The following is a 26,309-nucleotide window of genomic DNA, read 5'->3' as shown; positions in this document are numbered from 1 at the left end:
TATATAACATATAAATTTGAATAGTGTATGCCAAAATACTTAAACTTAACATAAAATTAGTTTAGGTTAAATATTTTGATAGGAAATCAATAGATATTTTAAATATTTTTGGTATTTTGAGTATCATTTAACTATTTTAAACATGTAGTTTTAACTTTTTGTATATATTTCCAAGTATTTTGGACAACTTAAAAACCTCTTATATATTTTGTATATTCTTTTAGATATTAAATATAAAAATAATTAATATATTTAAGTATATAAATATGGTTTAAATATATTCAGATATCCGAAACGGGTTCAAAATTTTAGTATCACGAGAACCAGAACTGAACCCGATCCGATATTTGGTTTGGTATTTTGGATTCAAAATTTTTACCAAACTCTGTATTTTTTATTGTAACAAAATTTTAAACGAAAATGATGTTATGTTCATATTGATTTTGGGTATGCAACCATTTTTAAACCAGAAAACTAACTTCTAGCCCAAGTAATATAAGAGATTTATATAGATCGCAACAGTTATTATAGATCATAAATACAGTGTAATAAATTAAATTATATGAAATCTCCTTCCCCCAAGTTAGCAGCCCCCTTGTCTACGATATACGAATATACGAATCCCCTATAATCCCTTATATCCCTTATATATCCTTATATCACTTATATAAAAATGTAAATATTGAATAATGTAAGATATGATCGTTTACAAAGCAATTACGTTCAATGTCTTGTAATTGGAAATGTTGCAGACTAATGTAACTAATGTAACTAATGTAAATCGAATACTAAAACCAAACGATTTGTGCTATTTTGTTTCATAGCTTAAGTTTAGATATAAAAAATTAAAATAAAAACTATAACTACATTTCCCTCTTTTGCTGAATATGTACCGTCGGGAACAGCTTCCTGTAGTCCTAATTTTCGACGCTCTATATTAATTTGTATGTTCATGACAATAGTATTGTACTTCTTTAACTAAATTATACACTTGAGAAAACATTACATTATGGTTACAGTACCCTGATATTTTAGCCAACTGTACTTGTTCATATACTAAATGTATATAAATTGTTCATATAATAAGAACTCTAAGGAAACGTCTTTTCCTAAAATCTACTAAATTCAATTGTTCGAACATGATAGATATATAAAGCTTTGTACGTTATTATATTCGAATTCAAAATATATATAAATTGTTCATATAATAAGAACTCTAACGAAACGTCTTTTTCTAAAATCTTAAATTCAATTGTTCGAACATGATAGATATATAAAGCTTTGTACGTTATTATTATCAAACCTTTTTTTTTTTTTGATAAAAGTAAGGATTAAACCCGGGTCTATTAAAGACATAAACCTAACCTCCGGGTGGAGGTACAGCCCACGGATAGATCATCTGCTGGGCATTCAAATGAGCTGAAAGCAATAGTCCATATCCGTGTGACTAGCGGGGTTCGAACCAGGGTTCGTCGTATTAGGTTTATTATCTCAAGCGCCACTGGACTATCAGAACTGTTTTTTTTTTGTACGTTATTATTATCGAACCTTGCGTACACAGTTTGCAATTACGGGGTTTTTAATAAAGTTAATTACCATATTCGAACACGGTTCTATATACTATAGTTTTTATTGATCCATTAAACGTTCCGCTTCTTCCACGCCTAGTAAAGTCGGTCGATTTAAAAATTAAGGTTGAGGAGCTATGTGAGCGTGACACGTAAGCATGCTCATCAACGTTGTCATTTAAACAATGCTCCAGGATTAATATATTGGGGATATTTTCGTGATAACCTATGCGCATGGTCGATGTGTATTCTTGGTTATAATATGGTACTAGGATAAGACCTACGCCTTGCGCAGGGTGAGTTTATTTGTATATATTATCGATAGTTTCTTTTATATATTTGATCATTTTATTTATATATATAAAATATTTTTTGTTGTTATTATATAATTTCTTTCCGATAGATTGGATCAATTTTTATTAAAAATAATAGAACAAAACTATAATTAATACATCATGGGTTGATCGGATTGGACATCAAACAAATTATGACATAAAAACCTTATTTTTTCTATCGAACACATTCTTTAAAAAAATGAACAGTATTGTTTTCACAGTTGAATTATTTTGACTTTTATCTTCCATATGGTTTTGAAAGCTTTCAATTCAACCATCGAATTGATACATGTCATTTTAATGTTTTAGTCGTATACTTAAGGAAAACTTACATTTTTGTAATTTAAAGTCGTTTTAAAAAATTCAAAATATAACATATAAGGAAAAATATAACATATAAAAAAATATAACATATAAGGTGTCCTCATTTTTGTATTTTAAAGTCGTTTTAAAAAAAATATATATAACATATAAGGTTTCCTCATTTTTGTAATTTAAAGTCATTTTAAGAAATTCAAAATATAACATATAAGAAAAAATCTAATTTTTTATTATATGGTTAATGCGATTGTTTAATTTTTTTAATAATATAAATTTAAACAAAAATGAAGAAGGATGCAAAAATTGTTATCAAATCTTTATTATTCATAATCATTAATTGCCATATATATGTAAATCATATTAGGTAATTCCGTAGCTTTTATTTAAGGAAAGAATACACATTTCTTATATTTTAGGTTAATATAATGTTCTCTAGTGTTATATAATTATGGAATAATGTGACACCAATTAGATTAAACTATACTTTATATTAGATGCTCTAGAATTCTTTGAAATGAAATTTAGAAGGCATTTAGAGTGTCACCTAGGATTTGGGGTTTTTTTTTAATTAATACAAAATAAAGGTTCTAATTTTTCAAATGCTTCTCAATTAATATATAAGGGATAAACAAACACCCATCTGGAATTGATTAAGAACTTTTTCCTTATGAGAAATAATTAATTGATTAAGAACTTATACAATAGATAAGCGAGAACTGTACGAATAAAATTTTAAATCACAAAAGTATGTAAACTAAATGTTGATAAAGAATACAAAATATATGATAATACGTAGGGTGAGTTTATTTGTATATATTATCGATAATTTTTTTTATATATTTGATTATTTTATTTATACATATACAATATTTTTTTGTTATTATATAATTTCTTTCCGATGGATCAGATCAATTTTTATTAAAAATTATGGAACAAAACTATAATTAATATATCATGGGTTGATCAGATTGGATATTAAACATATTATGACATAAAAACCTTATTTTTTCCATCGAACACATTCTTGAAAAAAGTGAACAGTATTATTTTCACAGTTGAATTATTTTGACTTTTATCTCCCATATGGTTTTGAAAGCTTTCAAATCAACCATCGAATTGATACATGTCATTTTAATGTTTTTAGTCGTATACTTAAGGAAAACTTACATTTTTGTAATTTAAAGTCGTTTTAAAATTTCAAAATGTAACATATAAGAAAAAAATCTAACATATAAGAAAAGTATAACATATAAGGTGTCCTCATTTTTGTATTTTAATGTCGTTTTTTTTTTTAAATATAACATATAAGGTTTCCTCATTTTTGTAATTTAAAGTCATTTTAAAAAATTCAAAATATAACATATAAGAAAAAATCTAATTTTTTATTATATGGTTGATTGTTTATTTTTTTAATAATATAAAATTAAACAAAAATGAAGAAGAATGCAAAAATTGTTATCAACTCTTTATTATTCATAATCATTAATTGTCATATATATGTAAATCATATTAGGTAATTCCATAACTTTTATTTAAGGAAATAATACACACTTCTTATATTTTAGGTTAATATAATATTCTTTAGTGGACATTAAACAAATTATGACATAAAAACCTTATTTTTTCCATCGAATACATTCTTGAAAAAAGTGAACAGTATTGTTTCCAAAATTGAATTATTTTGACTTTTATCTTCCATATAATTTTGAAAGCTTTCAAATCAACCATCGAATTGATACATGTCATTTTAATGTTTTTAGTCATATACTTAAAGAAAACTTATATTTTTGTAATTTAAAGTCGTTTTAAAAAATTCAAAATATAACATATAAGAAAAAATCTAACATATAAGAAAAATATAACATACAAGGTGTCCTCATTTTTGTATTTTAAAGTCATTTAAAAAAAACAGATAAGGTTTCCTCATTTTAATAATTTAAAGTCATTTAAAAAAATTCAAAATATAACATATAAGAAAAAATCTAATTTTTTTATTATATGGTTAATGTGATTGTTTTTTTTTAATAATATAAAATTTAACAAAAATGAAGAAAGATGCAAAAATTGTTATCAAATCTATATTATTCATAATCATTAATTGTCATATATATGTAAATCATATTAGGTAATTCCATAGCTTTTATTTAAGGATTATATTTTAGGTTAATATAATGTTCTCTAGTGTTATATAATTATGAAAAAACGGGACAACTTTAGATTAAACTACAGTTTATATTAGGTGCTCTAGAATTCTTATAAAAAAGATTTAGAAGGCATTTAGATGTGCCACATAAGCAAGAAGTCTTTTTTAATTAATACAAAGTTGAGATTAAATCTTTTCAAATGCTTCTCAATTAATATATATAGGATGTTACTAAATCCTTTACATGCATGATGTTGATATACATATAATACATTAGCTAAAATGTTTTCTGATTGAAATAAATATTTCTGTTACGAAAGTCAAAAATAAGGTGCAGCCGTGTTTCGTTGAAAATATAAAAAGATGTGGGGCCCGCTGCACTATTTGCACAGTAAATTTCTTTCTATATATACGAACGTTTTCGTTCATTGTAAAACACACCTCAATCTCTTCTCTCTCTATAATAAGAAACTCTCTCTTCCTATATCAGTGTTAAAATTTCTACGGGTATAAAATTTTGTCCTTATCTAAATTCCTGCGATACAATAAAATACAAGTTCTTTTTATAACACGTTATCAGCACGATCACTTTGCGATTCGGTAAAATTTATTTGTATCATTTATATCTTGTTATAATGGTCGGTATACCGCCTCTATTATTATTTATATCATGTTATAATGGCCGGAATACCGCCTATATTATTTACTAGTAATTTAATTTATTTATTGGTTGGTCGAGCCGCCTTATATTCTGTTTATTATTTATTGGTCGGCCGAGCCGCCTTATATTCTGTTTATTATTTATTGGTCGGCCAAGCCGCCTTATATTCTGTTTATTATTAATTGGTCGGCCGAGCCGCCGTATAATTTATTTATTACTCTGCATTGATCGGCTGAGCCGTCGTATGATTTGTTGTCATAACATAAATATTTCATTGCCATAATTTTTTACTTTTATGAAATTTTATAGATTTGATTGACTGTTTAATACGATATTTTCATACTGATTTTTGGTGCACTCGATTTAACACCAACGGTCACAAAGAAATTTTTTCAAAAATTTCCATTTTCTCCAACGGTCATGAACAGGTATTTTCATCTATAAATACAACTCATTTTCACTCCATTTCCTCATCCAAAAATATTTCATCTTCTCTCAAAAATTTTCAAATCGCTCTCCTCCGATTTTTTCAAGAAAGATGATTCGCGCACTTTTGTTTTTATGTGCCATTTTTATTTGTGTTTCTATTTATGGTTTATTCGTTGGAGAATTTACTCCGAGTGAATTTAAGATGAATATCTGTTTAATTTTATTTACATCGCTTCTCCTTGTAATTGCTTGCATGATTAATGTAAACGGTTCCTTTTAATATTAATAATATTCTAATAATTTTTATTTATGTGCTTCAGAAATACAAATGGCAAAAATCGAGAAACTTCAGTTTCCGGCATTGGAAGTAACTGGAACAAACTACACGGCATGGGTTACAAACATGGAGCTTCATCTAGATTCCGAGGAAATACTCGGAACAATAAAAGACGGCAATATATCAACCTCTCATGAAAAGGCTAAGGCCGTGATATTTCTGAGAAGGCATCTAGATGAAAATCTTACGCATGATTATGCGAGAACCAAAGATCCCTTAGATCTTTGGAAAGCTCTAAAGGAGAGGTTTGATAACCAAAAGAAAATTACTCTCCCCCATGCACTCGATGAGTGGAAAAATCTACGATTTCAAGATTTTGAAAAAGTTGAAACGTACAATTCCGCTATATTGAGAATAGCGGCGCAATTAGATTATTGCGGTAAGCCTGTCTCGGAAGCAGAAATGCCCGAGAAAACTTACCAAACGTTCCACAAAAATCATTATGTTCTACAAGAACAATATAGAAATTGTGGGTATACAAGGTTCTCTGAACTCGTTGTAGCACTTATGATAGCGGAGAGAAATAATGAACTCCTCATTAAAAACCACAATGCCCGACCCACGGGAACCAAAGCATTTCCTGAGGTAAATGCAACGGATATAAAAAATCCGGAAAAAGGAAATTATTCCTATCGTGGGCGTGGTCGTGGCCGTGGTCACAATCGTGGTTTTGGTCGTGGTCGTGGTTATCGATTTAACCGCAACCATGAAAGGAGTAACAACCCAAGAGGAAGGGGATCCAACACATGGAATCGATCTGATCGGGTAAAAGGGAAAGAAACCCAAGAAAACCCTACTCATAAAAACGAGAACGTCTGTTACAGATGTGGATCGAAGGGACACTGGTCTCAAGTATGTCGAACTCCTCGGCATCTATGTCAATTGTACCAAGAATCTATTAAAGGTAAGGCAAAGGAAGTAAATCTCAATGAACACCTTGTGGGTACAATATCGACATACCTCGAATCCTCTGACTTTATGGGAGATTTCGACGAGGCCACTCATCAAAATAATTGAAGTGCTTGTACTGATCAAGCTTAATAATTTTCAGTGATGTCATAAAATATTATGTATTTCACTTTCAGAATAATTGTGTATTTCAGAATAACTAATGTATAATTATTGTGTACTTGTTATTAATGCATAATATGTTTACTTATGAAAATTTATTTTCTTTACTGATATTAACTGTGTGTTACAGAAATGGATAAGAAAGCAAATGAAACAACAATTAAGCAAATTGGTAGAGAAATTTGCATACCAGATAGTGGCACAACGCACAATATACTGAAGGATAAAAGATATTTCTCTACTTTAAAGTCAGTAAAAATGACTGTAAACACAATATCAGGTCCTACAGACCTGATCGAAGGAATTGCCAAGGCAAACTTTATGTTGCCTAATGGAACAAAGTTTTCCATAGATAATGCCTTATATTCTCCAAATTCTAAGAGAAATTTGTTGAGTTTCAAAGATATATACCGTCAAGGGTATAACACTCAGTCTGCAACTGAGAATGGAAAGAAGTATTTATATATAACTTCTGAAAAATCAGGCAAAGGCTTTGTACTGGAAAAATTTCCAGAACTTCCTTCTGGATTGCATAACACTTATATTGATGCTATAGAATCACATCTTGTGATCAAAAGAAATCCAGAAGATGTTACATTATGGCATGATCGTCTTGGTCACCCAGGCACTACAATGATGCGAAAAATCATTGAAAGTTCACATGGTCATTCAATAAAAACCCAAGATATATACCAAAGTAATAAAATGACATGTGATGCGTGTGCTCTTGGGAAATTAATCATAAGACCATCACCAACCAAAATTGACAAAGAATCACCAAAGTTTTTGGAAAGAATCCAAGGTGATATTTGTGGACCAATACATCCACCGTGTGGACCATTCTACTACTTTATGGTATTAATCGATGCATCGAGTAGATGGTCACATGTTTGTTTGTTATCATCTCGAAATATGGCATTTGCGAGATTTCTAACTCAGATAATCAAATTAAGAGCACAGTTCTCGGATTATCTAATTAAAAGAGTTAGATTAGATAACGCTGGTGAATTCACATCCCAAGCTTTTAATGATTATTGTATGGTATCAGGGATTGAAGTAGAGCATTCTGTTTCTCATGTTCATACACAAAATGGTTTGGCAGAATCATTAATTAAACGGCTGTAACTAATTGCAAGGCCATTGATCATGAGATCAAAACTCCCAACCTCTGTATGGGGACATGCTATTTTGCATGCAGAAGCACTAATTCGGATAAGACCAAGTGCATATCATAGATATTCCCCATTACAATTAGCATTTGGAAAAGAACCAAATATCTCTCATCTAAAAATCTTTGGTTGTGCGGTTTATATTCCAATAGCACCACCACAACGTACAAAGATGGGACCGAAAAAACGGTTGGGAATATATATTGGCTATGATTCTCCATCAATAATAAGATACCTAGAACCACAAACTGGTGATGTGTTTACGGCACGATTTGCCGATTGTCATTTCAATGAGAAAGAATTTCCAACTCTAGGGGGAGACAATAAACAAGTAGGAAAAGAGATTAAATGGAGTGTACCATCTTTATTACACCTTGATCCTCCTACAAAACAGTCAGAACTAGAAGTTCAACGTATCATACATTTACAAAATATAGCAAATCAGCTACCTGATGCATTTGCTGATACCAAAATGGTAACTAAATCACATATACCCGCTGCAAATACTCCTGCTCGTATTGAAATACCACAAAACGGTGGAACGGCAGTTGATACACGTGAATCAGGAACACGTTTAAAGCGCGATAGACCTATTGGTTCAAAGGATAAACTTCCTAGAAAACGTAAGGAAGGTGAAAAGCATGATACTCCCAGAATAGCGGAAAATATTTTGGAAGAAGCGAATTGTGAATCTAACAACAATATAGAGCATCATGAATCTGAAGGAAATCACGAGATTTCTATCAATTACATCCATAATGGAAAGATATGGAAACGAAATGAGATGGATGATATTGATGACGTTTTCTCATACCTTTTTGCAAAGGAAATTAATGAAGAAAACGAAGATCCAGAACCAAAGTCTGTATATGAATGTCAAAAGAGACATGACTGGATAAAATGGAAAGATGCAATTCAAGTCGAACTAGATTCGCTTAACAAACGAAACGTATTCGGACCGATTGTGCTCACACCCAAAGATATAAAACCTGTTGGGTACAAATGGGTGTTTGTCCGAAAAAGAAATGAGAAAAACGAGATTACAAGATACAAAGCTCGTCTCGTAGCCCAAGGTTTCTCTCAAAGGCTAGGAATTGATTATGAGGAAACTTATTCTCCTGTCATGGATGCAATCACATTTAGATTCCTGATGAGCCTAGCGTCCAATGAAAATTTAGAAATGCGTCTCATGGATGTCGTTACGGGATATTTATATGGATCATTAGATACTGATATCTATATGAGAATCCCAGATGGATTTAAAATGCCAGAAACGCTAAGTTCCAAACCTAAAAAGTTATGTGCAATAAAATTGCAAAGATCATTATATGGGTTAAAACAATCTGGAGGAATGTGGTATAATCGTCTCAGCGAACACTTAACAAAAGAAGGATACACGAATGATCCTATATGCCCTTGTGTTTTCATAAAGAAAACAACATCCGGATTTGTGATAATCGCGGTGTACGTTGATGATCTTAATATTATTGGAACTCAAAACGAAATCCAAAAGGCATCAAACTATCTGAAAGGAGAATTTGAGATGAAAGATCTCGGGCAGACAAAATATTGTCTAGGATTACAAATTGAGCATTCTCAAAAGGGTATATTTATACACCAGTCTACATATACCAAACGAGTATTGAAACGCTTTAACATGGATAAAGCAACTCCTCTTAGCACTCCGATGGTCGTTAGATCACTTAATGTTGAAAATGATCCGTTTCGACCATCTGAGGAAAATGAAGAAATACTTGGTCCTGAAACTCCATATTTAAGTGCAATTGGAGCTCTTATGTATCTTGCAAATTGTACTCGACCTGACATATCTTTTACCATTAATCTTTTAGCGAGATTCAGTTCTTCTCCTACACGAAGACATTGGAATGAAATTAAACATGTCTTTCGTTACCTTCAAGGAACAACTGATTTAGGCTTGTTTTATTCTAAAAGTTCAAAAGGTCAAATGATTGGTTTTGCAGATGCAGGTTATTTGTCAGATCCACACAAAGCTCGATCCCAGACAGGATATGTTTTTACAATTGGAGGCACCGCCATATCTTGGCGTTCTCAGAAGCAGACACTTGTTGCTACTTCTTCAAATCACGCTGAGATCATTGCACTCCATGAAGCAAGTAGAGAATGTGTATGGCTAAGATCAATAAACCGACACATCTGTTCAAGCAGTGGGATTGACGAAAATACGGAGCCAACTATTCTATATGAAGATAACTCGGCATGTGTTGCTCAAACGAAGGAAGGATATATCAAAAGCGATAGAACCAAACATATACCTCCGAAGTTCTTCTCATACACTCAAGAGCTCGAAAAGAATAAAGAGATTGAAGTAAGATATGTTCGATCATGCGACAATGCAGCCGACCTCTTCACAAAATCACTCCCTACCTCGGTATTCAGAAAACACATCCATAACATTGGAATGCGTCATCAGAAGGATCTATGACCGCTTATTCGAGGGGGAGCTTACGTGGTTGTACTCTTTTTACCTTACTATGGTTTTTCCCATTGGGTTTTACAAGAAAGGTTTTTAACGAGGCAACAAAGACGTTAAGCGAGAGCGGATAGTGACACCGGCCCCCAAGGGGGAGTGTTACGAAAGTCAAAAATAAGGTGCAGCCGTGTTTCGTTGAAAATATAAAAAGATGCGGGGCCCGCTGCACTATTTGCACAGTAAATTTCTTTCTATATATACGAACGTTTTCGTTCATTGTAAAACACACCTCAATCTCTTCTCTCTCTATAATAAGAAACTCTCTCTTCCTATATCAGTGTTAAAATTTCTACGGGTATAAAATTTTGCCCTTATCTAAATTCCTGCGATACAATAAAATACAAGTTCTTTTTATAACAATTTCTTATATTTTGCAATAATGTATACAGTAACTAATACCAAAATGGAAATTTTGTCTGGTATCCAAAAGGAAGAATGATTCAGTAACACAGTACAAGTAGAAATGAATGTCTTTCGGTGGATCGAGAACTATGGCTTTCATATTATATACTATGATGCAGTGCTACACATACATATAGCATAATAATGTGACAATGCCGTCTTGAACACGATTCTAAACCAACAATTAAACGCTGCAAAATTACATCAACGAAATTCGAGAATGGCAACGACTCTTTGACTCCATAAATTAAGTTCACACACAGGAATATATATTACACAACCAATGTGGCAATGTGCGGATAAATTAGCTAAGCGGGCTGTTACTGCTCCAAATTTGTTTGTGTTTATTTAACTCACAATCAAATTCGGTATATCTCAAAAAGTAGCACTTCTTTTTTGAAGTTTTACTCAAGATACTGGTAATTATGTACAGAACCAGAACCAGGGAAAAAGAAAAAACAAAGACAAAAACAAGTTCAATCTCATCCAGATTGTTTGTTGTGTCTTCATTAGAACGTACGTAATCAAATCTGGCATCATGTACTCGATATAAACTGGTTCTTGGTACGTTACTATAAGAGGCAGGCAGAGGATGCTTTTGATATTCTTAAATCACCTTTTCATGGAAACAACTCTCATCATCTTCCAAAATCTCCCAATTTTCTGTAATGATCGTCTCTAATCTCGGTTTCTCCAAAACCACAATAGCTTTCTCTTCCTCTACTTCAAGCTCCGATGGTGTCTGTGAAGAAGATTCCTCGTCGATCGACTCGTACGGCAACAACTTCGACTCGGAATGCTCCGACGGCTTCTCCGGCGATAACTGGTCCAGATCTTCAGGCTACGCGAGCATCGGTGGGTGTTGATCTTACAGATTCGATTCATTCCCCGTTTTTCATGCACACTTCTGATCATCCAGGTTTACAACTCGTCTCTCTCAAACTTAATGGTACGAACTTTGATGATTGGGAAGATGCGATGAAAATAGCTCTAGACGCGAAGAACAAAATCGGTTTTATCGATGGATCGTTACCTCGTCCTCCAGAATCCGATTTACATTTTCGAATCTGGTCTAGATGCAATAGCCTTGTTAAGTCTTGGATTATTAACTCGGTTTCTACTCAGATCTATCGTAGTATTCTCCGCTTGAGTGATGCTACTGATATATGGAGTGACTTACACATCAGATTTCATATGACGAACTTGCCAAGAACATATAATCTGACACAGGAAATTCAGGATCTGCGTCAAGGTTCTCTCTCTCTTTCAGATTATTTCACTAAACTCAAGACATTGTGGAGTAATTTGGAGAATTATGAGGAAGCTGATGATCTGTGTATCTGTGGGAAGGCACAAAGACTTCAACAGAAAGCTGAACGTGCCAAGATTGTGAAGTTTCTTGCAGGCTTAAATGAATCATACGCTGTGATACGTCGCCAGATAATCATGAAGAAGACACTGCCCTCACTCACTGAAGTCTACAATATCTTGGATCAGGATGACAGTCAGAAGAGCTTTACTACTGCTATCTCTCCGACTGCCTTCCAAGTTTCTGAGACTGTGACTTCACCTCAGGAGTCTTCCAGTATCTGCTATGTCCAATCAGGTGCTAATAAGGGAAAACCAATATGCTCATTTTGCAATAAGGTTGGGCACATTGCAGAAAGGTGTTACAAGAAACATGGTTTTCCACCAGGCTATCTCCCTAAAGGTAAAGCAGCTGATAAGTTTCAAAAGTCTTCCGCTGTCACAAATCAGACTACTTTATCTACTCAGCCTGATACGAAACCAGCTTCTCTTGATGGATTGATTGGAATCTTTCTAAAGATCAGATCCAGAAGTTCATCGCGTTGTTCAGTTCTCAGCTTCAGAAGAGTTTAGTCTCATATCCAACTGAAGCTTCTACCTCTCAGAATCAGAATGATATGACAAGTATCAATTTCTCTCCGTCTACATTTTGCTTCATTGGTATTCTCACTGTTTCTCAAAATATATTGGGAAATGAAACATGGGTTCTTGACTCAGGAGCTACTCATCATGTTTCTCATGATAAAGCTTTATTTGCTTCGTTGGATACGTCTGTACAAAATTCTGTCAACTTGCCCAACGGTTCTTTGATCAAGATTAGTGGAGTTGGAAATATTCGGTTAAACAAACATATTCTTCTTGGAAATGTTCTGTCTATACCTAAATTTTGGCTTAATCTCATCAGTATAAGCTCTTTGACTACTGATCTTGGTTCAAGAGTGATATTTGATCCTGCTTCTTGTGAAATACAGGATCGTATCAAGGGTATGATGATTGGTCAGGGTAGGAGGATTGGCAATCTGTATGTGCAAGATGTTGAAGACATATCTACAATGGTCAATGCAGTAGTAGATATTGGAACTTGGCACAACAGATTAGGACATGCTTCTTACTCTCGACTGGATTTGATATGAGAGGCTTTGGGAACAACTCGACAGAAGAATAAAGGAAGCTCATATTACCACATTTGTCACTTGGCGAAGCAGAAGAAATTATCTTTTCCTTCACCCAACAATATGTGTAATACAATCTTTGAGCTTTTACACATTGATGTCTGGGGACCATTTTCAGTTGAGACAGTTGATGGTTATAGATATTTTCTGACGATTGTGGATGATCATTCCCGAGCAACTTGGATTTATTTGATGCGTACCAAGAATGAAGTTTTAACTATGTTTCCTACATTCATTAACCAAGTCGAGAATCAATACAATGTGAAGGTCAAATCGGTTCGATCAGACAATGCGCAAGAGCTTAAGTTCACATCTTTCTTCAAAGAGAAGGGAATTGTTCCGTATCACTCATGTCCTGAGACACCGGAGCAGAACTCAGTCGTCGAGCGCAAGCACCAGCATATTCTCAATGTTGCACGCGCATTCATGTTCCAATCTCAACTTCCGCTGGCTTATTGGGGTGAATGTGTGTTGACTGCGGTGTTTGTCATCAACCGTACTCTTTCTCCTCTACTTGGTAACAAGACTCCACATGAAATCCTTGCTGGTAAGAAGCCTTCTTATGATCAGATAAGGACATTTGAGTGCCTTTGTTATGGTTCTACATCTCCGAAACAAAGACATAAATTTCAACCAAGGTCTCGTGCTTGTTTGTTCTTGGGATATCCTTCTGGTTACAAGGGATATAAGTTGCTAGATCTGGAGACACATCAGATTTCTATCTCAAGAAATGTGTTTTTTCATGAAGACATCTTCCCTCTGGCTTCTTCAATTATGTCTGAAGATGGGTTACAGCTCTTCACACCATCACATTCTTTGTCCTCAGGTACCACTCCTTTATCACCATCACCAGAAATAACATCACCAGAAATTTCATCTCTTTCGCATCCATCTTCTCATCTTCCCCCAAAAATTTCTTCACGCATACGTAAACCCTCTGCTCACTTGCAGGATTATCATTGTTTCAATGTGGATTCAAATACCACTCATCTTATTTCTTCTTCATTATCCTACTCCAAAATATCACCCTCTCATTTATCCTACATTAATACCATCACAAAGATTCCAATCCCTCAATCATATTCTGAGGCAAAGAACTCTAAAGAATGGTGTGAAGCAGTTGATAAAGAGTTTGGGGGCAATGGAAGCTATGAGGACTTGGGATCTTACTCAGTTACCGGATGGGAAGAAAGCAGTTGGTTATAAGGTTCTTTACTCTTTGAAGTTCAATGCAGACTGCACACTTGAGAGACGTCGTGTGGTTGCTAAGGGTTTCACTCAAAAGGAGGGTTTGGACTACACTGAAACTTTCTCTCTTGTGGCCAAGATGACAACAATTCGTTTTCTTTTGAAGGTAGCGGCTTCTCGGAAATGGTTTCTTCATCAACTCGACATATCTAATGCGTTCTTGAATGGGGAGCTTAACGAGGAGATATATATGAAAATCCCAGATGGTTATGCAGAGAGAAAAGGACTTACATTGCCTAAGAATGCTGTTTTTAGATTGAACAAATCCATTTATGGTCTAAAACAAGCATCAAGACAATGGTTTTTGAAGTTCTCTGCTGCATTACTGCGCTTGGGTTTCTCACGAGCTACTGGAGATCATACACTTTTTGTGAAAATGTGTGATGATGGTCACTTTCTTGCGGCATTGGTGTATGTAGATGATATCGTGGTGGCTAGTACGAATGAGTCTAAGTCTAAAGGTTTGATTCAGGATTTGTCTCAGCAGTTCAAACTCAGAGATCTTGGTGTTCTCAAATATTTTTTGGGGTTGGAGATAGCTCGGAGCAGTGAAGGAATATCGATTTGTTAGCGTAAGTATGCATTGGAAATTCTCACCTCTTCTGGCATGCTTGGTTGCAAACCTATTTCAACTCCAATGGTTCCAAACTTGCATTTGTCGATTAATGAAGGAGCTTCAGTTGCTAATCCTGAAATGTACAGGAGTCTTGTTGGTAGACTGATGTATCTCACTTGATATCTTGCATATTTACATTGTTTTATCCATTTATTCATGTGCATTTTCATCATATAGATTAGGATTTAGCCATGTCTAGGTTGCATTTTGCATACATATGTCTCTATTAGGTATTGGAGTGCCACATGGAGTTCCTGGAGACATTTGGGTGCATTTGGAGCTCAAAGGAGGTGATTAGAGTGATCTTTGGACGAGCACTGCCTGGAGCGACTTCCCGGAGCGACTACATGAAGTCGATGTGCACCACATCCCGGAGCGACTTTCCCAGAGCGACCGCACGAAGTCGCTCGCGTTTTCACGTCTGGAGACACACAGATTTGACCCTGGAGCGACCTCCCAGAGCGACGTGCCGAAGTCGCTCCCGATGTTCAGAGCGACCTGTTGGAGCGACACACTAAGGTCGCTCGCGTCCTCTCGTCCGGAGACACCAAAAATCGGCCCTGGAGCGACTTCCCGGAGCGACACCTGCAAGTCGCTCCGCGTTATTTTGCTGCCGAAAATTATGATTTCTCGGGGACCTTTTGGTCATTTGTATGCACGTTTTGCACTTCCAAAAAAACCTATGTTTTAATACTTTGGAAGCAATTGGAGGCAGACATATCTTTTTCGGGAGAACAACTAGTAAAACTTCTTTTGATTCAGATTTCAATGCTTTTATCTTGTGTTCTTGTTGATTTCTTATCTATTACTCTACATGATTAATCTGAAATGCAATATGGGTTTAAGAGGAATCATGGAGATTAGTGAGTAATCACCTTTTGAATTCATGGGTTAGGAAGATTAATGGTGATTAGGTTAGTTCTAGGATGTTTTAGTGTAGATCATTCTTGTTCTTTGCTAGTAGAGTATTCATAATGCATCTTCTGAGTTGGCCACTCAAAAGTTGATCGATAGGCATCTCCCACCCAAAAGGTGTTTGATGAAATGCCTGAGATAACTCTCCTAGGCTTTTAGTATACTTTGCCAAAGACATTTGTTGTTAAAGGTGCTAAGACAGCTAATAGACTTGTTAGTAATGATTGCTTTCGCATTATTCAACCAAAGACATTTGATGTTTGAGATATGTTAGCAAATGAGCATTCATCTAGACATAGAGCTTGTTTAGAATTGTGTCTAGGCTTAAGGTTGATAGTTTGATTGATCATTTGTCATCCTTAGTTCGAAACTTGATCACCCAAGGTCGAATCCCTATGCCCATGAGTTCTCTTTTCCCTTAGTCAAGAAAGTATCATTCTGTAATTGCTTTCTAGTATTAGTAGAAGTTTAAAACCCATCTAAATCATTGGTTGCACTTAGATTAAGTGAGTACTTGCATTCTCGGTGCTTTGATATCCCTCAGAACTGGTTCGACAATCATTTATACTACAACATTTGTCTTAGGAGCTTTGAAAACTCCTAACATCATCACTATCACAAGACCTGACATAACTTATGTTGTTAACAAACTTTGTCAATACTCTTCAGCTCCGAAGGTTCCTCATCTTCAAGCTGTCTATTGTGTATTACAGTATGTTAAAGGGACGGTTGGTCAGGGACTGTTTTATTTGGCTACTGCGGACTTAACACTCAAAGGTTTTGCTGATGCTGATTGGTCAATCTGCCGTTATAGTCGACGATCAACAACAAGCTTGTCCATGTTTCTTGGAGACTCCTTGATCTCCTGGAGGTCGAGAAGCAGGATACCGTTTCATGTTCTTCTGCGGAAGCAGAGTATAGAGCTCTGTCTCAGGCTGCGAAGGAGATGGTTTGGCTGATCAAGCTGATCAAAGACTTGAAGGTTCCATTGTTGCAACCTCCGATATTGTTCTCTGACAGTACATCAGCCATTTATATTGCGACGAATCATGTGTTCCACGAACGGACGAAACACATTGAGAATGACTGTCATTTTGTTTGAGAGAGACTTAACCGTGGCATTCTTAAGACGCTCCGTGTACGTACTGCTGATCAAGTTGTCGATATCATGACTAAACCACTGTTTCCGCATCAATTTCACCATTTGATATCCAAGACGAGTCTTCAAAACATCTTGAGGGGGTCTATTGGTGTATATAACCCGGTTTACCGGTTAGATGTTAAATTAGAATAGTGGTTTAGTACGGTTAAGTGTACAGCTTACTATATATACATGTAAATGTTCATTATCAATATTAACAGAAGATATTTTGATATAACAAACTTCTTCTTCTCTCCCAAGCTTGATCGTAATAGTTGAGGTAACCAAATAAATACTAGGCTTGAGTTCTTCTCCCCCATGTGCAGGTTTGTCCAATTTCCCATCGGAAGTAATACATATCTGCGACTGAATCTGATTTATCAACAACATCACTAGCGGAAGTCTTTCTCTCTCTGCAATGTAACAGACAAGCCAACAATATAGATTAAGTCACCATAGCAGACATCAATCCTACTTTGTTTGATAAACAAAAAAAGACAGGTGTTTTACTACTTACCGAGAACAGACAATCCAACAGACAGATCTTGTATAGAATGTGAATGTGAAGGCAAATCCGAATGATGATGATCATGATGGCCATGGTGATCATGGTCATGAGCAGTGACCACCACCTGCCACACAATAGTTTTTTTCAGTTTGTACCGAACAGAGTGAATATAGAACACTGGAAATAATTAAGGCATAAAAATTAAGTAGTGAAACAATGCAAATACTACAACGAGATTAGATCACTGTGTCCATTACTGCACCAAAAGCATGGGGCAATTGGTGAAGAGAAAAGCATCCCCCAGCATAGCTCCTGCCTGGTTACCAAATAAACAGGATTAATCAAAAAAGATTCCAAGTAACAACAGAGCACATCTATACTGATGCCAAAATCATACAGTCAATAAAAATGCTGTGCATAGAGATTGCTACATCAAACAGAACACCAAAAGACTTACCCCAAAGAGAGCCAATGCATCAACAAACCATTTTGCAGGCTTCCCTTGAACTGTAGATTGAAACATAAACAAGTTACAACCAAAGACTTGCACACAAAGAGATAACTTTCTCCAAGATAGTCAACGCCAAGACCCTATTGGTTCAAACGAGATTCACTTACCGAACATAACAGGGAGCAAAATCAGACAAATGAGTGACGCCAAGCTAACCAAAAAAAAAAAAAGACAACTCTAATCATATCATCAAATTCATCTACAAGTTTGTAAGAAGTCAACAAATCAATTACCAAATCCAGAAAGATGAGAACTTGATTCGTGATCATGATGATGATGAAGACAAGGCCCAAACCCACACAACCTCATATTTTCCTCCTCAGCCAGCTCCTCCGGCAACTTCATCTTCACCGCTAGTTTTATCGGTGGGAACGACATCTGATTGATCTAAATGCAGGGGTGGGGAGAGCTAAGAAGAGCGGCGGCTGTTGCAGCAAGCGCCTTCGATGGTGATGAAGCAGAAGCAGAAGCAGAAGCAGGCGAGGCAGAAGATGAGAATTATGATTCCGACTATGACCCCACATCCATTTTTTGTAATTAAGAAAATTTATTTTCTTCTTAATTTGTAACTTCCACCCTCTCTTTCTAAATTGCGCGGATTAGATGTTAGGCCCTAATCTATGTGCACGTTCAGGTGTTTGGAACGAATTTAGGATTTTCAATACCATATTCCAAAATTGCATCGAGATATTTTAAAAAAGGCAAATCTCCAAAATATCACATTTCTAAGTTTATATCATAAAAATAGCATTCAAAAACTAAAATGAACAAAATAGCACCTTTCTAAGTTTATCCTTTGAAAATTTTAATTTTTTTATTTTTCAAAATTTGAAATCTTATCCCCAAAACCTCATTTCTCAACTCTAAACCCTAAACCCTAAACTCTAAACACTAAACCCTAAACCCTAAACCCTAAAGCATAAACCCTAAACCCTAAACTCTAAACCCTAAACCCTAAACTCTAAACCCTAAACCCTAAATCCTAAACCCTAAACCCTAAAATCTAAACCCTAAACCCTAAACTCTAAACCCTAAACCCTAAACCCTACATCCTAAACCCCACCCTTTAACTCTAAACCCTAAGTTTGTGACTTTTGATAAAACATTAAGTGCTATTTTTGTGACTTTTGACCTTGAGTACAAGTTTGGGAACAAAAACTTGATTTAGTGCTATTTTTGTCTTTTTCTCTTTTAAAATTTCCGGTTCCGTTCAGTTTTTTTTTTTTTTTTTTTTGTCTAAATCAGATTTTACCAAATATTTCAAAATCGCCAAACATTACTGAATCGATTAAGTTCTTTCAGATTTTAACCACATTTTAATTTTATATTTAATTACATATTTTTTAATTATTTATCAAAAACAATATACAAAATATATCCGTATTAATAATACGAATAAACTACTCAACAAACGTGATCACCGACATCTATGATTCACACGAGACTTCCACAACAAATAACAAAATTCTCCATCATTCAGCCACTTAAAGTATCGGTACCATTCAATAAATAACATTTATCAATGCAGATATTGACACCATTAAAAAAACACGTTTTTGCAATTTTTTTAATAGAAAACTAGGTGGTTGCCGTAAATTTACGGGTAAAAATAATTTTAATTATAAATCTAATATAATATTTTTTATGTTTTTGGTATGCAATAATATATTTTGATATTGTAAAATTGAATGTAAACTTTTGGTGGATAACTATTTTATAAAAATATTTTATTTAGTAATATTTTGTAAAAAATAAATATTATTTATTAGTATTTAGTTAGATTTTCTTCATTTTTAAAAAATATTTTTAAATATTTATAAGGGTTTTAATTTTAGATAAATTAAAAACATGTTAGTATTCATAAATATTTTCTAAACTCTGAGAAATTATTTATTATAAATGATTTTATAAATATTTATAACGTTTTTATATATATTTATAAATTATTTTGTAATCTCTTATTACGATAAGCTCTTTCTCAACAAAAGATGTAAAGTAGTAAAACATTTTTTTTTAAATATGATATTTCAAGTTAAATTTTTATTACTGGATGAATTTTATAATAAATTTGTAATAAATTTTGGGATAGATTATTACTTATAGTATTTATGGTAACTGTGTCAGTTGGTGTATGGTTATTTTCCTTTTTTAAACTGAATTAAATAAAATAAAAACTGAAAAAATCATCAACCAATCAAATTATAACAATTAATTCAACAACTCACCTATGAATGACATATGTACAAAAATCACTAAAGTGACTTCTCAATTAATATATAGGAGGATATTGTTTTTTGCAGTTTTTAAGAAAACAATTTTTTTATAGTTTTGATAAGAAAATCTGTTTTATAATTTTGGCAAAAATATGATTTTTTTTGTTTTTAATGGAAAATATAACTTTGTAGTTTTGATAAAAGATGATTTATGTTATTTTGTTTGTCTAAAACTTAAATCTAAATGTTTTATTTAGATAAATGAAAATTTGCTATTTGTTATTTTGTATAAGTTAATCTCTGTTAATAGTAGACTGACGGATCATAGGAATTAATTTTAAATGAAAATGTGATTCATAATCTTAGAGATAATGTGATTCATAATCATTGCATAAGCTGATAATAATATAACAGATAACGTATAGCATAATAACATAATCTAGTACAATAAAGTTGTATTTTGTAACTTCTCCTTGAGCCACATCGTCACTCCTATGTCTGAAATAGGACACGTGTCCCCCTCTTTTTAAATCATCTAAAGTTTTTGTTGGTTGAGTTGTGTTGATTCATATACTCCCTCCATTCCATAATACTTGATGGTTTACCTTAGTGCACAAAGATTAAGAAAGTTACATTAAAAAAATAGAACATTTTAAAAAATATAGTTTTAAAATCATTTAACCAATTATTAAAAAGACTATAAAATCTAATTGGCTGAACAGTTTCCAATAAAGTTAAAGTTAACCTTAAAACTTCAAAAATTCATGTAAATTGAAACAAAATACTTCGTTTAAAACATCATCTATATTGAAACGGAGGGAGTATATTATTAGAAGTTGATTTAAGAAATAGATTTGGGCCCAGCTTCTATTAGGAACATCCCACAAACCAAATCCTCGCTCCAACATTGTTTTCTTCCTTTCGCGACCCTTAAGGCCTTAACTATCCCCAACTTCCAAAAGAATCGGAAAACGTTTTCTGTATATAACTGCACCATCTAATTACAGCCTCCATCCCACCTCTCCCTCGTATTACAACTTTCGAAATTTATCTCCTATAAATAGGCAAGTCGAACTGAGAAATTTCAATCACTGCAAACACCTTACTATTTGCTGTTTCTTTTTAATCATCGCAAACATCCCAAATTTCCCTAGCTGATTTGATAATCTGGCGATGTAAGCAAAGTCTCCATCGGGTGGCGCTTAATGTGCAGAAAGATTTTTGAGCTCATGGATGCCTATTTGAAAAGTTATCCCCATTCTGTAACACAAGAGAGTTGTGTAGATTTGGAGACTTGGAAAACTCTTTTTGTCTCACTTGAAATGATTTGGATTAACCTTTGTATGGTAGTAACAGAGTTGTAGTGTCATGAACGTTCATTCTTGTCAATGCCAACACAGAGAAATCTGGTATGTGCAAGTGTGTTTCTTGCAGAAAGATTCACTCTCGAAAGCTAAACCAAGAAATACATGTATGCATCAGTTTATGATCCGTATGGTCCCTAGAGCCCAGCCTTCAAGCAAGATCGTGGAGCTAGCTGATCGTGGTCCAAAAGCGTGGACATAAATTTTTTCCTCCACTCAGTGAACACCTGAAGCTTCCAAATCAACAGATGATTTCGTCCAAAGGCATGAGTATGGGAGCAAAACAAGAGGCTGGAACCAGAAAAGCAGATGAGAAGAAGGATAAGACAGTGTTGGTTGTGAAGCTTGAGAAGTTTGATACAGCTGCAAAGATTAAACTAATAAAAGAAGTGAGAGTGTTTACGATTTTGGGTCACAGTGAAGCTAAAATGCTTGCTTACTGTGGGAGAGAAGGGGAGGAAGAGAGATTGAGAAGTTGGAGCAGAAAAGAATCCAACTTTAAAACAAAGAACATAGAAGTAAAACAAGAAACCATTCCTTTATTTTTATGTATCTTAATTCTTTATTTTTACAGTGAATGTTAAATTTTATTTTTGAGGTAGCAATCTATAAATAATGTTCTTCTCCAGATCATGGTCGATGAAACAAATTAAAAGTTGAGAATATTTACCACTTCATTTTCAAATAAAAATTATTGCATTGTTATTCTTTTTATTTTGTCTAACCAATGTGGGAACTTGCGATGTTGAAGATATAAAAAACAAGGTATTTATTGTTTTATATACAAATAATCACTTCTTTAGGAACTGGTTCTTTAAAATGAAAAATAAGTTTTATTTTTGAAATAATGGAATAGGACCGCCAAAAGGAAAAATGATGAACTAGATTCTTCTTTTTGTCAACTTCCTAAGTTTATTAACATGGTTGTTAAATGATTATACAAATACATGTATAATATTTAAAGTTTTAACAGCCTTAGATAATAATTTCCTTTTTGCACTGGTATATTTTAGCTGCAGAGCTATAATAGGTAAAATTATTTTTCATATTTAGCGCCAGATTTTAAAAGATAAATTTATCACAGATTTACAAACATGACATAGAGTAGAAACTCTGTAAATTAATAATCGATAAATTAATAAATACCATAAATTAATAAAAAAAAATCGATTCTAAGTTGGTACGGTCTAAAATATGATACAAATCGATAAGATAATAACCTTTTAGAAAATATATGTATCCCATCAAAATTATAGTTTCATAATTTATATGTATGTATATTTTATATATGTACAAAAAAACTACTATATTGTTTATTTTATATTCTCAATAAAATTATCTTTATATTTTCTTAACATTTACTTTATTGTATTTTATTAAGATTTAGTAAAATTATATCTAAAATCATATTTAAATTCTATGAAATTTATGTTATATACATCAAATAATATATCAAACAAATATGAATGTCGTATTTCAAAAAATTAATTAATATATATACACTAAAATCAAATATTTATTTTATTTTAGAATAAATATATCTTAAGATACAAAATCTAAAAATGAGATTTTTTTGTAAATTTACAACTCTATAAATTAATATAATATCATAGTTCCAACATTATTAAATTATAAATTTTTCATGAATATCATCATATTATTACCTTACAACTAACATCGACTAATAAGTACTGGAACCTCTTAATTGAGTATGTATCTTGATGACAAAAAATACTTGAACCATAAACAATTTGGGTAGTGTTTAAATAATATATTTTTAACCAATTGAATTAGTGCCTCTTAACTAGATTGGTCTTCCAATGATTATTTTATATGTTTTGGTAAGATTTAGTAAAATTATATCTAAAACCATATTTAAATTCTACAAAACATAAATTATATATATCAAATAATGTAACCAAACTAATATGAATGCTGAGTTTCAAAAGTTAGTTAATGTATATGCACTAAAATATTTTTTTTATTTTAGAAAAATATATCTTAAAATAAAAACATCTAAAAATGAAATCTTTTTGTAAATTAATAATACTATAAATTAATACGGCTAATAAGTACTGGAACCAGAAAACAATTTGGATAATATTCAATTATATCTTTTTAACCAATCGAGTTAGAGCATCAACATCGTGGAGTACTTTTTCCAGTCGTTCAAATATATTATTTTAATCAAATAACTAAATGTTGTAACTTTTAATCAGTTGAATAATTTAGAAATTGACATATGTCAAAAACGTTTCTTCCCATGTTTACATACAAGAGGAGGCGTTTCTTTCTTCTTCCTTCCTTATTTTGATTCTCTTTCTTACTTTTTCTCTTTTTATAATTTTATATTGGTAAGAGATTAAAGCTAGAAACCTTTGATTTGGATGCTATTAACGTCAGTTGATTGAATTGGACTTTCAATGATTATTTTATAATTATTTGACATTTTTATTATTAGTCACACACTGATGTGGCTGATTAAGCTTACATTAGCTATATAAAAAGATTAAACGTAAAATTTTCAATTGATTAGTATTGAAAAAAAAATCAAAATGATACATAAGGCGATTCCCAAAATTCATGTTATCATTTTCCCTTTGAGCATCTGCAATGAGAATCTTTAAATAGAAATTCTTAGAAAAAAATAATTAAATAATCAGTGGATTCCACCAAAAGATAAGGATTCAATCTTTAAATAGAAATTTTTTAAAAAAAATAATTAAATAATTAGTGGACTCCACCAAAAGCTAAGGATTCAATCCTTAAAATTCTTAAATAAGAATTTTTTCTTAGTGAATCCTTGCACTATTTGCGGATCCCCACGACATGTGGCGAACCGCGATTGGTTGATATATATTTTTTTTATCTAAAAAAGAAAAAAAATAATACTTAAAAAATCAAAATACATTTTTTCTAAGGACTCTTCTTTGGGTAACACCATTGCGGATGCTCTTAGAGCACCTGCAACGCAGGATTTAAAATAATCTTTAACTGTTCAAAAATTAATAAAATAATTATGTGGGGCCCGTGTTTTTAGGTTTTTGTGTCACCAAAGTTTCAAATAATCTTTGCTTAAGGATTCATTCTTATGCAATATCATCACTGTTTGTGGGCCTCGAATGATCATCTCTTTTTTCAGCTTTAAAAAAAATAAATAACAATAAAAAAATTCTAATTACTATTTCTAAGAATTTGTGCGCAGGTTAACGGTAGCTGATGCCCTTAGGTCCTTCACTATGTGTAAGCTTTAAGAGGTTCAAGATTATCTCCAAAAAGTTGTGAATATTATGGAAACGATACCTAACTTGGCATTGTTACATTGATATCATGATTTGATGACAAAGGCATATAAGACTATCTCCATCACAAAATCATCAACATAAGGCTTTATCATTTCCACATACGACTACAGAAGATTTGTATAGCCTCCGTGTGACAATATTATTTATCTCAATGATATAATAATGTTGTGCATGGCAAAGTCAGAAATCAAAAATACATAATCTATAAACATAAGTGCAAAACAACTTTAGGATACAAGGACCAATGCTAGAAGCACATAAACAATAACTGTACAAGATCAAAATTTCAAAGATCAAGTGGTACATGATAAATTATAAAAATACAAAGATCAAAATTACATGGTATCTCTACAACATTGGAATACATATGCAACACCCGATACTAATATAAACAAATCAAAATGTTGTTTTATGATTTAAACAACAGTTGTTATGTTATTTTTCTTCAAACAAATGATACAACACAACCAAACAGTGATCCCAATCTCACAAGTATACTCGATTACACCAAAAATATTCAAAACATAACCAGAAACTAAACGTACAAAGTAACACAAACAACAAAAATCCATTTAAGAAAAAACGTATAAAGTATTATAAAAATATGTCAACGATAAAGCTATTGCCAGTAACATGAATAAAGAATCAAGGGAATACAGTTTCCAACCACACATAAATTCCGCCTATTGAAAGTAATAACAAATACCGACTAAAACATTAAAAAATAAGAAATTTTTCGCGCGAAGTGCGTACAAACCACTAGTAGCATAATAATATAACAGATAGCATAATAATCCTCAAATAGCATAATAAGCTTTGCAACGCATAATAATCCTCAAATAGCATAAAAATCCTCAAATAGCATAATAACAAATAATCGTTGCAAAGCTCATAACATAAACAAGAGTTTCTTAGATAGTTCACCACAGTTTTTTAGATAGTTCACCACAAGGGTACCCAGAAGTAGTGTGCAAAGGTAATAGTGGGCTCAAGGCCCATATCCTGATGGTTCCTCACGGTGTGTCTCCTTAGGGTGACAGCATGTTCATCCTCGATGTCA

At 32.9% G+C, this 26,309-nt stretch overlaps 1 protein-coding gene across 3 annotated transcripts; it reads right to left on the bottom strand.

Annotated features, from left to right (window-relative positions):
- Positions 1-17,454: 17,454 nt before the first annotated feature.
- On the bottom strand, positions 17,455-19,112 carry LOC106416908. 3 transcript variants are annotated; one of them, XR_001283339.3, is made up of 6 exons: positions 18,601-19,102; positions 18,475-18,518; positions 18,314-18,363; positions 18,086-18,172; positions 17,866-17,980; positions 17,455-17,761 (listed from the first exon to the last, which is right to left on the bottom strand). XR_001283339.3 is itself a non-coding variant. In XM_013857797.3 (5 exons), the coding sequence occupies exons 1-5, from the start codon at positions 18,634-18,636 to the stop codon at positions 17,741-17,743; spliced, it is 309 nt and encodes a 102-aa protein (XP_013713251.1). In that variant the 5' UTR covers positions 18,637-19,112; the 3' UTR covers positions 17,455-17,740. The 3 variants fall into 3 exon arrangements, 1 of the variants encoding a protein (XP_013713251.1); XR_007325267.1 differs by having other exon boundaries at positions 17,866-18,172; positions 18,601-19,040; XM_013857797.3 differs by lacking the exon at positions 18,475-18,518 and having other exon boundaries at positions 18,601-19,112.
- Between the last annotated feature and the right edge of the window lie 7,197 nt (positions 19,113-26,309).

The sequence above is a fragment of the Brassica napus genome, chromosome C6, assembly GCF_020379485.1.
Source record: "Brassica napus cultivar Da-Ae chromosome C6, Da-Ae, whole genome shotgun sequence".
Lineage (NCBI taxonomy): Eukaryota > Viridiplantae > Streptophyta > Magnoliopsida > Brassicales > Brassicaceae > Brassica > Brassica napus.
Note: the sequence above shows the minus strand (reverse complement) of the source record. Positions and strands in the feature narration are given on the sequence as shown.